The sequence below is a fragment of the Spea bombifrons genome, chromosome 2 (genome assembly GCF_027358695.1).
Source record: "Spea bombifrons isolate aSpeBom1 chromosome 2, aSpeBom1.2.pri, whole genome shotgun sequence".
Classification (NCBI taxonomy): Eukaryota; Metazoa; Chordata; class Amphibia; order Anura; family Pelobatidae; genus Spea; species Spea bombifrons.
The window spans coordinates 1335286-1348352 of record NC_071088.1 but is presented as its reverse complement, the minus strand read 5'-3'; the positions used below and the strand labels follow the sequence as shown (position 1 = coordinate 1348352).

General features: G+C 44.5%; 1 protein-coding gene across 1 annotated transcript in view; it reads left to right on the top strand.

Annotated features, from left to right (window-relative positions):
- LOC128473014 (hemicentin-1-like) overlaps positions 1 to 13067 on the top strand; it is a 281136-nt gene that overhangs the window by 119471 nt on the left and 148598 nt on the right. The window contains exon 6 of the mRNA XM_053455039.1: positions 8344 to 8601. Coding sequence (XP_053311014.1) covers positions 8344 to 8601 — 258 coding nt within the window. The remainder of the gene's footprint in view (positions 1 to 8343; positions 8602 to 13067) is intronic.

Sequence of the window (13067 nt, the reverse complement as noted above, 5' to 3'; positions counted from 1 at the left end):
AAAAAATTCTTCAGGGCTTTGAAAACACATCGCGTTCCGACACCGGAGGATTCACATCTCCAGATCACAGGTGAGTTTATTGCGCAATCCTTCTCGGGCTTCTCGTCCTGAATGTTTGTTTTCAGCTTCTGTGTTTCTGGAACTCAGTAACTCAGCGTTTATAAAGATCCATCCGCCCCCCGGCGGCCCCCCGTCTAGTCGCCCATTTCTCCTGCTGTAACGACTCAAACCTTAATCCAGGCATGTCCAAAGTCTGCCCTGAGGGCCAATTGCGGCCCGCGTTCCGGACTGATAAGACCCCACAGATAAGTTACCCAAATATAGATCTGTTTTTTTGATTTAACACCTGTTTAGATTTGTCATCCAAGTCACAAAATGAAAAGTATGCCGTTTTCAATAAACTTTGCGTAAAATAGTTAATTTGCATTTAATTTTAATGGTTCAAAGAATGTGAGGCAAAATGGTCGGCCCTCGCACACGTTCACTTCAACAAATCTGGCACTCTTCGAAAAAAGTTTGGACATGCCTGCCTTAGGCTTGGTTTCCATTTGTTTTTTTTTTTGCTAAAAACGCCTATAAAAACGCCAATAGCGCCACCTGGCGTTTTTTTGTGAAAAACGGCTGCAGCCAGATGTTAGCTGTAATTCAATAGGAAATCGCTAAATGCCATTTCCACTTGGCATTTTTCTGTTTGGCGTTTTTCTGTTTGGCGTTTTTTCAGTCCTCTTTGGCGTTTTTCTGCTTTTTTGGGCTCTGTGGCAGTTTTTCAGAATCGCAGCATGTTCACACTCTGGCGTTTTTTGCAAGGAAATCTTGGCGTTTTTCTCCAATAGAAGTCTATGGGAGAGAAAAAACGCCATGAAAAAGCCATGTGGGTTTATTGCCTTGGCGTTTTTTATGGCGTTTTTTCCACAGTTACAATGCAGAGGATGGACCCAGTATCTGTGTGTCCTACGAGAAATAGGCTGAAAACAAACAGTTTCACACAAAACAAAGTCCTGGACTGGTTCATATTGAATTTTACACCATTTGGAACAAACATGCCATTACAAACAAACATACGCGACCAGATCCTGCGTGCCAAAAGCAACAGCAAACAATTTGCACCATCATTTGGGGCCAATCTTCCCAGAGGAGCAGACATTCGGAATAAAGCATGCCTTACAAACCACAGAAAAGAGACAAAAGGGTCTACCAAGTAAATGACATCAGGAGAGGGCAGATACTTGCCATTTATCCTAATCCCTTTTAGCTGGGTGAAACTTCTAACTTGTAAAGGCTGGAAAAACTGCCTAAGGTCAAAAAAAGCAATTTCCACAGAAAGGCTAAAACGCCAGAAAAAACTGCAGAAAAAACGCCAAAACGCAGGTAAATGCAGCGGCAGTTTTCTTGGCAGTTTTCCTGGCGTTTTTCATCAAGAAAAAAACGCCGGACAAAAACCCAAGTGGAAACCTAGCCTTAATCAGTCGTTGGTCTTGTCTGAGATTCAGGAGCCGTACGCCGATCCCATGCATGTTTAACCCCTTATTGACAAAGCCCGTACATATACGGGCTCAAAATGCATGGTTTTCAATGGATTTAGGGACCACCCATTGTACTTAAGGGGTTAATACCCTCACTGTATTACCCTCTACCACCTCTGCTGGGAGGCTGTTCCACTTATCTCCCAGCCTCCTAGTAAAGTTAAACTTCCTTCCATTCCATCTAAGCCTCTGACCCTCTAGCCTAGGGGAATTGGCTGAGAGTGATGACATTTACACACCAGGCGGCCACATTAGAAACACAGAAAATATACCTATTACATCATAAAAAGGGACCCCCCCCTGTTTTGGTGTCAATCACCCTTCTTCTTCCACTCAATCTGCTCTGTGTCATTTCTAAAAATATTAGTTCAGTGACAAAAAAATGTATTGTTTTCCTTGCATGTTTAACCTTTAGTATACCGGAAGGATAAGCGATCTCTTTTATTTTCTACAAAATATTGTAAACGAACCCCTTTTGGTTTTTTTGTTTTTTTTTTAGTACAGCACGGAACAAATACTCGGAAGGAATGGAAGCTCGCAGAATGTCTGTCTCTGTAATGAAGCCGCTGTGTTGGGTAAGTCGGGGTCACAGTAATGGAATTCACCATTTCCAAACTTTACACCAGAATCACTTTCTCTGTTACCCCCTATAGCTGCGCATTAACCCAGCATTGCCCACAAAATCAAGGTCCTACCATGGCCATCCCAGTCCCCTACTTAAACTCCATAGAAGCTGAAGAGGAGAGTCCACCAGCACCGAACTCAAAATGTGAAGGATCTAGAGAGATTCTGTATGGATGAATGGTCTCAGAACCCTTGCCATGGATTCCCCAACCTCAGAGATGTTATCTCGTCAAATGGAGGTGGCACAAAGTATTGACAAAAAGGGTGACAATAATTGTGCCACACATATATTTAACACATTTTAGGTATTTTTATATATATATGTATAAACCTGTGAAAACAGAGCAGATTCAGATATCTCTGATGCTGCTATTATCATTAATTTATTAAGCTCAACACATTACGGAGCTCCATGCAATATAAATGGGGCAGTTTACGCACGTAACAAATATACATTAACACAAACAGACACATCAGGAGATGAGAACCTGGCCTGTGAGCCGTCATCTAGCCTTATGGTGCTTTACACAAAGTTTCTGGCGGGAATTGTGTGCTTAAGAAGGCCCGGCTTGAGAATTTACAATCTATTGGAATATTATGGGTAATGGAAACAAAAGGAGGGGTTAGAAGAGAGAGTAGGGGGTCTCTTGTAGCAGTAATTAGGGGTAAGTGGTTTGAGGATGCAGAGGGGTGGGTTAGTGTTAGCGTTTCAGAAGGTGGCTAGCAGAGGGCTTGGGATGCAACAGAAAGGCTACCAGAGAAGAAAGAGAGATGAGATAAGACAGAGTTCTCTTAGGTAAAAACAGCAGACTTGTGGCTTGTAGGAGGCCAGAGGGGGGGGAGGGGATCAGGACAAAAGAGTTCACAATTACCAACATTTGGCCACAATCTCCCCAAAGAACATATTTGGTGCATATACAGGAACACATGCATAATTATACAAAATGTGAATTAATAAACTCACTTGCTGACAGGGGCGGGCTGGGCCGGGGGGCAATTGCCCCTGAAGCCGCCCTAAATCCGGGCCGGTGGGCCGGACGGACAACCGGCAGACTAGCATTCAATGCGGCCGCAAAGTTAAAAACTAAGCGGCCGCGAGCAGGATTGAACGCGGCCGTCATGCGTACCTGGCGGTGGGGGGGGGTTGGGGGCGGTCCGCCCCGGCTGCCGCTCATCTGAGGGGTGCCACCATGCCGGCACGCCTTCAGAAACGATGTGCGCGGCAACTGTGGCTGTGCGCCGGGACTTGATGACAAATCTCGGCGCACAACACTGAAGCCACGCCCACCGTCTTCCACGCTCAGTGCACAGGACAGGAAGAAGAAGAAGAAGAGGAGGAGGAAAAGTGAGAGTAAAAGAAGAAAAGGTAGGACAAGATTCAGGGCGAGTGGATTAGTAAGTGTGTGAGAGTGATGGGTGTTATGCTGAATGTAAGTGTGTGAGAGTGATGGGTGTTATGCTAAATGTAAGTGTGTGAGAGTGATGGGTGTTATGCTAAATGTAAGTGTGTGAGAGTGATGGGTGTTATGCTGAATGTAAGTGTGTGAGAGTGATGGGTGTTATGCTAAATGTAAGTGTGTGAGAGTGATGGGTGTTATGCTGAATGTAAGTGTGTGAGAGTGATGGGTGTTATGCTGAATGTAAGTGTGTGAAAGTGATGAGTGTTATGCTGAATGTTTGTGAGGGTTTCAGATAGCATGGATGTGTAAGTGTTGGGGGATAGCTTGGCATAGGGAGTCCGTAATGTAGTATGTAGTGGCTGGCTAGGCATGATAGGAGTGTGATTGCTGTTATAAATTCTTTTTTGGTCCAACTTCGGACAGAATAATTCTGCAATTATATATATATATATATATATATATATAATGTTAATATTGTTATTGATTTTTTTGTCTAATTTTGGTATTACTTTTAATAAAGTATTTTAAAGTTTTTTTTGTTTTTTTTTCAGTTTTGGCCAAGTGAATGCTGAATTTTCAGTTTCAGTACAGAATGTTCATTTCGGTGCATCCCTACTATATACTATGCCAGTCACTAAAGTGGTAAGCCTACACCACATCAATGTTTGGCTTAGTATATAGTGATAGGGGTTGTCAGTGTCTGGCTCAATGTATAGGCACACATTGACGGTGGTGCTGCGTAATCCCTAAGTATATAATGATAACAGTTATGCTGTACCCCTGTCAGTGTTTGCCTAACCATAGAAACTATGCAGTTTTAAAGTGTGTGTTGGGGGGGTGCCACATACAGGGTCTGCCACAGGTGCCAAATACTCTAGGTACGCCCCTGCATCATGCGGCTGTCAGACCCAACGGCCATTCCTCAGCTCCTCTTCCCACGTCTTAAAAGTGGTGTGATGAAGAGCTGAGGCATGCGGTGCGTGCACGCCGGCCACTTTAATTTCATTAGGCGCCGGTGGAGTGACTGCCGCACGACGGCCACTTTCAATGTCGCTCGCAGCCGCTTTGATGGTGCAATGGGCCAGTTGACTAGACTTGCCCCCCAGGCCTTAGGCTGCCAGCCCTCCCCTGCTTGCTGACCTGGCAGAGTAGTCCAGGGGCCTGGTTTCAGAAGAAGGCTAACATCCAGCATGGAATACAACAGAAAAACACCAAGTTTTCATATATCTGTAATTTGTTTTACTTTTTTTGTAATAATGCTGTAATTTTGCTGTTTTAGGTCCATGGCATTGCTGTCTCGCTACTCCTGCTTCCCTGGGCACCATGCGAAGGTAAGAATCCATCAATTCCAGAAACAATAGCGCTTTACAATATAAACGGCTCAGCTGGCGCCCATAACAAATATACATTAACATATACAGACACAAGAGTTGCCAAAAGCCCAATCATGGTTTGGATGGCGGTTTACGAGAACTGGAGAGACCCCATGAATGGAGTCAGCAATGTCAGAAACTAATTAAGGTCCGGACCTAACAAGGACTAGACGGTTTACCCACAAATTGGACATTTTGCATTAATAACGAAGCCGATTAATACCTGGCGTTATCGGACTTGTGTTTGTGGTTCCTGCGTGTCTGAGAACTGGCTGGTAGTTCGTTGAAATAGACAGGTCTGACTACCTCGCCGTTCTCCAGCGCTGGTGACCTTGGCTTGTATCAGACTACGATTCCCGCCTGTTCCAGTGAGTGATTACTGATCCTGTGTCAGGAGCCATGGGGGTTTGAACCGGTGACCCTGCGTATGTAAGGTATCAACACGTGACCTTTATGACATCAGGCTGCTTTCTGGTCGCTGGACATGGATATAAGATGTCTACCTGCTTCTGACACACCTGTAATCGAGGACCTTTATAACACAGACATGCTCCCAGCTTCCGTGCCCCTGATTGCGTATCCTGTGGATTACTGCATCATAATGTAGCCCCCCCCGTGGCCCCTTCCTCAATGATAAGATGGAATTCACATATGAATTATCGCTGCTCTGGAGGTTGGGGTGGATTGGAGAAGCTCGACAGACTGCCTACTACTTCATTTTAAGGTCCTACTGAGACTGCAGCAGAAGGCTGTTTGTTTTTTTGAGTTAATCAATAATTGATCACAATTGGGACGGAGGACATTAACCTTTTACTGACCAAGAGATGAAAGGAGCGGCGATAGAGCATAAGACTGGTTTAATGTTATTTGGTTGGTTGATGTTCTTGGCGTTACTGCTCTGTGACGATGCCCGGTGGGAACCAACAGCGGATCAAACTTTTATGCTGGACGTTCCACTCCGGACTTTGTAGACAGCAGCGAGTTCTAGCGTAGTTTTAAATAGATATCCGATCTTCAGAACCGCTGTAGGGAATGAAAACAACGGGAATAATCTGGCTCTGAACATTGTTGTATTCGTGAACTTTCATATCATTATGTTTACGTCGTATATCTAAGTCAACGGCTTTTCAGCTTCTGACATACAAATTGTTTAGTTCTCAGCCTTAATAACAAAATGAATTGATTATTTCTAGGGCCCGTTTATTGATTTATTTTTGTAGACCCCAAAATAAATATTGTTCACATATTGGACAGGCCGGGGCAGGGGACAGCGCTATGCACAGTGCGTTATTTTCTGAAATGCTGTCCATGGGTTGTGTGTCAGTAATACACTTACACTACCATTAAACCTCACATTTTGTAGAACACAAAATAAATGGATTCCATTAATTAATAATAATAGGACAAAGCCGGGGGTTGTGCACGCGCGGTGTGTATCCAAGTGGTCCTCTAGCTGTACTCTTTTGCCCAGCAGAGCCAGCGCTCCCATCGCTCACCCTCTGCAGCCGCGAAAGAAGCTGGTTTGGTTCTGGGTTGTGTTGATAATCAAAGTTATATATTTACATGTCTGCCTATTTTTGAGTGATTTCACATTTTGTGGTGTGGACGGCCAAGTAGTCAGGTGTCGTACCCCAGAGTAAAGATGGGCAGGCGCTGTCAGATGATGGCAGAAAAAAGTAAGGAGAGGGAAGGTGAATCCTTGCAGCAGAAATGGGTCTCACTCTGCCTCGTCTCCAAGTGGAAAAGTATATGACATCATAAGTGAATACGTAAAGTAATATACATGCTATTCACTAAACAGTATGTAGAATACTATGCAGGTTTATCTTCATAACGCTCAGGGACTCCCATTTAACGTCTCGTCTCTGTGGAGAAACCTTTTTAAATCCGTCTCTCTCTGTTGCTGTTATTATTATTTAATGCCGCGGAGTAATATTAATACACGCGATGTTCCTTTCATTCTCTAACAGGCTCCGTACCGACTGTCACTGCTGTCCTTCATGGAACCGCCGTCCTTCCCTGTTCAGTCTCATTTATATCTGGCACAGAGGATCTGCTGGTGTCATGGGTGAAGAAGATCGGCACAAAACCATCCTTGGTGCTTCACACCTTTAATGAAGGACAATTTGATTTAACGCACCAGGCTCCTCAGTACAGAGGTCGCACCAACATGTCTCCTGACTTGCCTAACGGGAGACTGGACCTGACTCTGACCCACGTGGAGCATCGTGACGAAGGAGTTTATGTCTGTCAAGTGGCCAACACGGCGGATTACAGAGACATCGAGGTCAGACTGATGGTTATTGGTAAGTTGGACTCTTTAGAGAAGCTCGAGGACTGTTATGTTTAAGGCTCCTCTGTGCAGATATGAAGACTGTCCGCGTTATATTACGCTCTGTGAATATAAAGACATCACATACACGGCTCCCTGCCCAGCTCCAAAGACTGACAATCATACATAATAATGAATAACTCTGACCAATACGAATGGTTATTCGTCTGCTCGCAGCCCTGGAGGTCCCTCTAACAGGTTTTGGATCTTTGCGGGGTCATCTGGGCCTCGTTCACCTAATCATCTGGTGCAGCCCTTTAGGTTCCTGCTGTTTACATCATTCAGGGCCTTTGCGTTGTTTGTAGTTGCGGCTTTCAGTTGTAAATCTGTCATTGGCCCTGACCTCTTACTTTTAGCAGTATCCGGTCGTTATCCTGCGGATTGCCCTGTCTGTCACTGTGACTGCCCAGCAATGTCGGCGAGACCCCCCACTGATGATAGGGGGTAGTTCTGGCCACATTTCGCAAGGGGCAGGGCTCTTGGTAGCCTGAACCTAAATGTTCCCAGGTATACTCAGTGCCCTGTCCGAGGGCTATCCAGCCACAGTTATCCATCTGGCCTAGTTGCAGTCCTGTCAAGAGGAATCCATTCCTGACCGTTGGTTCTGTCTGTTCCTTCTGCTTATTAGTTATACATCGTGGGGTACAGACAGAGGCCTTGGTATCCCCTGACTTGTTGTGACTTGCTGCCCGGGTTGTGACAGCTCTGTACTGACAGAATAATCATCTCCAAGTGTTCAGTCCCATCATGTTCCCTGCTGCCTTCTCCCTCCACCTTTGTCCCCATTTCTGCCCTGCTTGGGGTAGTTTGTATGGAGATCACTGGTTTCCCCATCCTACTATTCTCTTTGAAATTATTCTAGAGAAAGACCGACCACCTGCAGACTGATCTAACCCGCGGAGAGCACCCATATTGGCTTCATCTGCTCTGCACCCTATTCTGACTGCCTAGGACACCTACAGGGTGGGACTGGTGCTGCACCATCAGGACACTCTGCCCCTTGTTACCCCTCAGACCCTACTCCCCTCTTATACCCTCATACCCCACTTTCTACCCTATGTCCTGATTCCCCCTATATATTTCTCTGTTAGTTCCAGTGTCAGATCCGGTCCTGAGTGTCTCTTGCCGTCCGGATGGCAGCGCCGAGATCTCCTGCTGGGTCCAGAACGGATCAGATCCGACATACTCACTGAGTATGAATGGAAGGTTAGAGCTGGATTCTGTCTCCTCAGTGAGTGGGAGTGGAGTTACCATCATCGTGTCCTCAGCCGCCTCGTGGAATATCAGCTGCTCAGTGAGGAACCGGATCAGTGAGAGAAATTCCAGCCTGATTTCCGAGTCCTGCGCCGGTGAGTGGGGTAATTTGGATGTGGGGTGAAAAGATTCCTTTCAAAGAAACATCTGTATCATGAGGCCTTGCATGAACCATAGATTTAGAATCATGTCAGGGGCAGCTTAATTCCGGTGCGTAGCCATGTGACACACAGCGAGGATGCCGATTGGTAAGGAAAATGCTTTCAAGAAAACAAGCTTCTCAGTCTAGGGGTCGCGCCAACATCTTTATATCTGCCAAGCAACCGATACGAAGGGTCATGGAGACGCTGAGCTCAGACTCCAGTACGTTGTACGGTTGCTGTTATTAAGGGCTGATTACCTGTAAGATCTGGCTAGAGGGTAATTGCCCCCCCCCCCCCCGGGCTGCTCTTATTTGAAGATTTCGGGCCACAGCCTTACGTTTCTTTGTATGTTTTATTTCTGCATAAAGTCAGTATGGTTTGTATAATACTTTAGGCAGAACGTGAGTCCTGACTTTATGGGATCTTTATGGGTTTTGTATTATTCTCTTCCTGTAGTGTTGGAGAGGCCTGGAAAGTGCAGTTATTGTGTTTTGGGGTCTCTTAGTATTGCGCTCACTTAGTAGGACTTGGCCCCTAAGTAACGCTTTTCTTTATAAAGTTGGTGTCAGGATTCAGCCCCAGCCCTGCAAACTGCCAGACGTGGCCTCCCCTTTGAGAGGTCTGCCTGGAGTTGAACTCCTCTCCACCGCTTGCTGTCCTGTTTATTTGTGTCTGTATTTTATGTACCTTTGCCCTCTTTCCCTTGCTCCTCACTCCATCCCCTGTGTTCCTTGCCTTGTTCCCTGTCCTTTTGGATTTACCCTTTTGCCAGCCTGTTACCTGTTTGACCCGGACTGCCTACTGGATTCCCCCTTTTTGCTTGCTACCTGTCCCAGACCCTTTTGGATACTTACCTGGACTTTTCTACCCTCATACTCCCCGGCAGTCTGTATCCCCTTAACGACAATTGCCGGTCCTGGCACGACACGGAAAAGCATGTGCTTTACGACAATTGACGTGCCAGGACCGGCACGTCTTTAAACGGGTGCAGAAAGCGATCTACTATCGCTTTCTGCACCCAAAAAGCGTTACTGAATGCCTCGACCTCGAGGCATTCAGCAATGCCGCGATCGGCACGAAGGGGCCATCTCTGGCCCCTCCACGGGGCGTCAGCATCCGCCATACTTTGTATGGCGGCGGACGCCCGTTTTGAAAGCGTTTAGGAGGCGATCGACGATCACCTCCTAAACTTAAATGGTGTCGCTGGAATGCCTCGATCAGGAGGCATCCAGCGACACCAAACACTAACCTTTTGATGGGCTGTGACCGCTCCGGAGAGCGGTCACAGCCGCAGCTGCTGATGATCTTCGCCATCAAGTAAGATGGCCACTGCCCTGTAACAGGAACCAACAAATTCTAAAATTTCGCTAGATGGTCCAGACCATCTAGAGAACTTTGGCTCCACTTGCAGGTTGAATACAGGTACTGCATTCACCATGCAAGTCAATGGAGCCCAGCTTTCTAATCACAGTGTGATTAGTAAAAATAAATTAAAAAATAAAATAAAATTAATAATAATTAGAAAAAAAATAGTAAAATGTAAAAATCATTTCCCACTGATGTCACTATCAGGGGAACCTCCAAGTTGAAAAAAAAATGTTAATTAATTAAAAAAGACAAAAAAAAATTAAATATATATATATATATAAAAAATATATTTTTGTGAGCAAGTCCTAAAATTAGCATATTAGCTTAAAACAATTCTCGCATGGAAAGAGTTAAAATACTGGCATATTAAATGCCCGTGGGGTGTCTACTTTTAAAAAAGGTATGATTTGATGGGGTAAATTGAATTGGCCAGGTTCAACAACGTCCCAATTAACACCGGGGGAAGGATGGCCACACACCTAATTTCCAATTAGAAAAATGCACACGTACTAAATGTGGCCTTTTAGTTCCCACAAAAATGACAAACCCATGCATGTGGGGTATCACTGCACTCAGGAGATGTTGCTGAACACATATTGGGGTGTCGTGTGACAGCGGCATATACCAGGAGCTGTAAATTCATACATAAAGTAGGTGTGTGTGGGAAAAATACACACACAAAAATATTACTGCAAACTTTGAAAAAATGCTGGTGGTAAAATGTGTGCATGCAAAGAGTTAAAATACCAGCATTTAAAATACCCTGGGGTGTCTAGTTTTGAAAAATATATGGTTTTGTTGGGAACACTGAAATGGCCCGGCTCCAAGATGTACCAAATAGGGCATGGGCAGTGGATCCCCAAATGCCAAAGTTCAACATTGAAAAATGTGCATGCCCCAAATGTGGCTCTTTTGGCCCCAAACAGCCAGGCAAAATCATTCATGTGAGGTATCGCTGTACTCAGGAGATGTTGCTGAACACATATTGGGGTGTTTTGTGATAGTGACATATACGAGAACTTTTTAATTCATACCTGAAGTAAAATGTGTGTGGCAAAACAAATGCAAAAAAATGACTACCACAAAGTTTGACAAAGACTGGTGGTAGATATGGTGCATGGAAAGAGTTAAAATACTAGCATTTGAAATACCCTGGGGTGTCTAGTTTTCAAAAATATATGACTTGATGGGGTAAATTGCATTGGCCGGGTTCAAAGATACCCGAAATGGCACAAGGGGGGAAGAATTACCAGATTTGGAAAAATGGTTTTGAAATAGCAAAACGCTACCTGTACTTATTGCCCCATAACGTGCAGAAAAAAGCAAAAAAACATAAAAACATTGGGTATTTCTAAACTCAGGACAAATAGTAGAATCTATTTAGCAGGTTTTTTCATTAGCTTTTATAGATGAGTAAAAGATTTTTCAACTAAAAGTTAGAAACAGTCATTTTTTTCTAAATTTTGCACCATATTTTATACTTTTTTTAGTAGTAAATAATATGATACAATCAAAACATTGTCATCTAAAGAAAGCCCTTTTTGTCCTAAAAACACAATATATAATGTGTGTGGGTTCAGTAAACGGGAAAGAAGAAAATTACAGCTAAACACAAGCAGCGCAGAAATGTTAAAACGGCCATTGTCACGAAGGGTACAAAAAGTAAAATCAGCCTTTGTCACGAAGGGGGTATACATGATATGCCTCCTACTTTGCCGCTTATGGTGAGATGTCTGCTTTGCTTTGTTTAAAATACCTATAACCAAATATTCTGCTTGTGTCTCATTTATGAAGTGTGTTTCTATCCCTGTGTGCGTTCTTACACTCCTGCGCTCTGGACGCCAACATCCAGTAAGGGCTGAGATGATAAGCCTGACAGTTGGTATTGATTGAGACGCCAACTTTATAACCCAGAGAAACTACAAACCCCGCCGTGCTTTCCTACGCCGTGTCTGTGAACCGCGCTCTTTATATGTTTTCTAGAGAGCGGAACATCTGGAGGAGGCCGAGGCCGCCGAGGGCTGTGGATGTCCGTCGCGCTCCTTTGTACAGCGGGTGCTCTTCTAGGCTGTTGCTGTTTCTATCTCCGAAGGTGAGTCCCCCACACCGGCAGCACGGGCCGCGTCTCAGCGCAAGCATTTCATTCATTTCATTTTCTGTAACTTTGTATCCCGGGGAAAATCTTTTTTTTTTTTTATTTCACATGAAATCTCCGAGGCTGAGGATCTTTATCTCCTTCCGGCAAACGGTTTAATTTGGGAAGAAGTCTGTTTCACAAAGTAGACGATTATAAAACTGTACTTGTCGTCTTTCTTTATTAATTAAATTTCTGCAATTTCAGGGTAAGAAGAGAGAGATTTTATTATCTGCGAGCACCGAACGGTTTTAATGTTTTATTAATTTCTTCAGAAACATGGGATTTGATGTACATTGGGAAGTACATAAATATATAATTTTAAACAAAAGAAACATGAAAAATGGAAATATCCGCTACCTACATATTCTTTGAGCCACAAATAAAAATCCTCTGCTTTTTTTTCTGATGTAAACGTGAAGGATAAATCGTAATGTGAGATCAGACCATTTTTATTTTTTTGTTGCAGATCTTCATCAGCAGAAGTCGGTATAGAGGCTGGTAGTTTGATGATTACGGCCTCTGCCGATCTCCATGCTGCGCTGCCCGTCTGCTGTGTGCATCTACTGAGTAGGAGTAGGCCGAAGCCGGGGACTGTTAAAGTTGCGAGTGTTTGCACCTTTCCCCCCAAAACTACATTGCCACCTTTCATGTCCTTTCATGTCACCAAATAGACAACAGGGTCGTCCAGCAGAGGGGAGACATGACGTCTGCAGCACTACAAATAACCCACAGGCCACAACCACAGTCCTGCAGTGTCCTGGATCTACCCTCCTTGCTGGGTGGCGGTGTCTGTCTGGATTACCCGCTATTTGATCTCTGGTCTGTCGTTTGGATCTTTTGGAAAGAAGTTGCTGCTGAAAAGAGCAAAGGAAGCAAAAAAAAATGCACAAAACTTGCCCATGTTTCCTTAGCT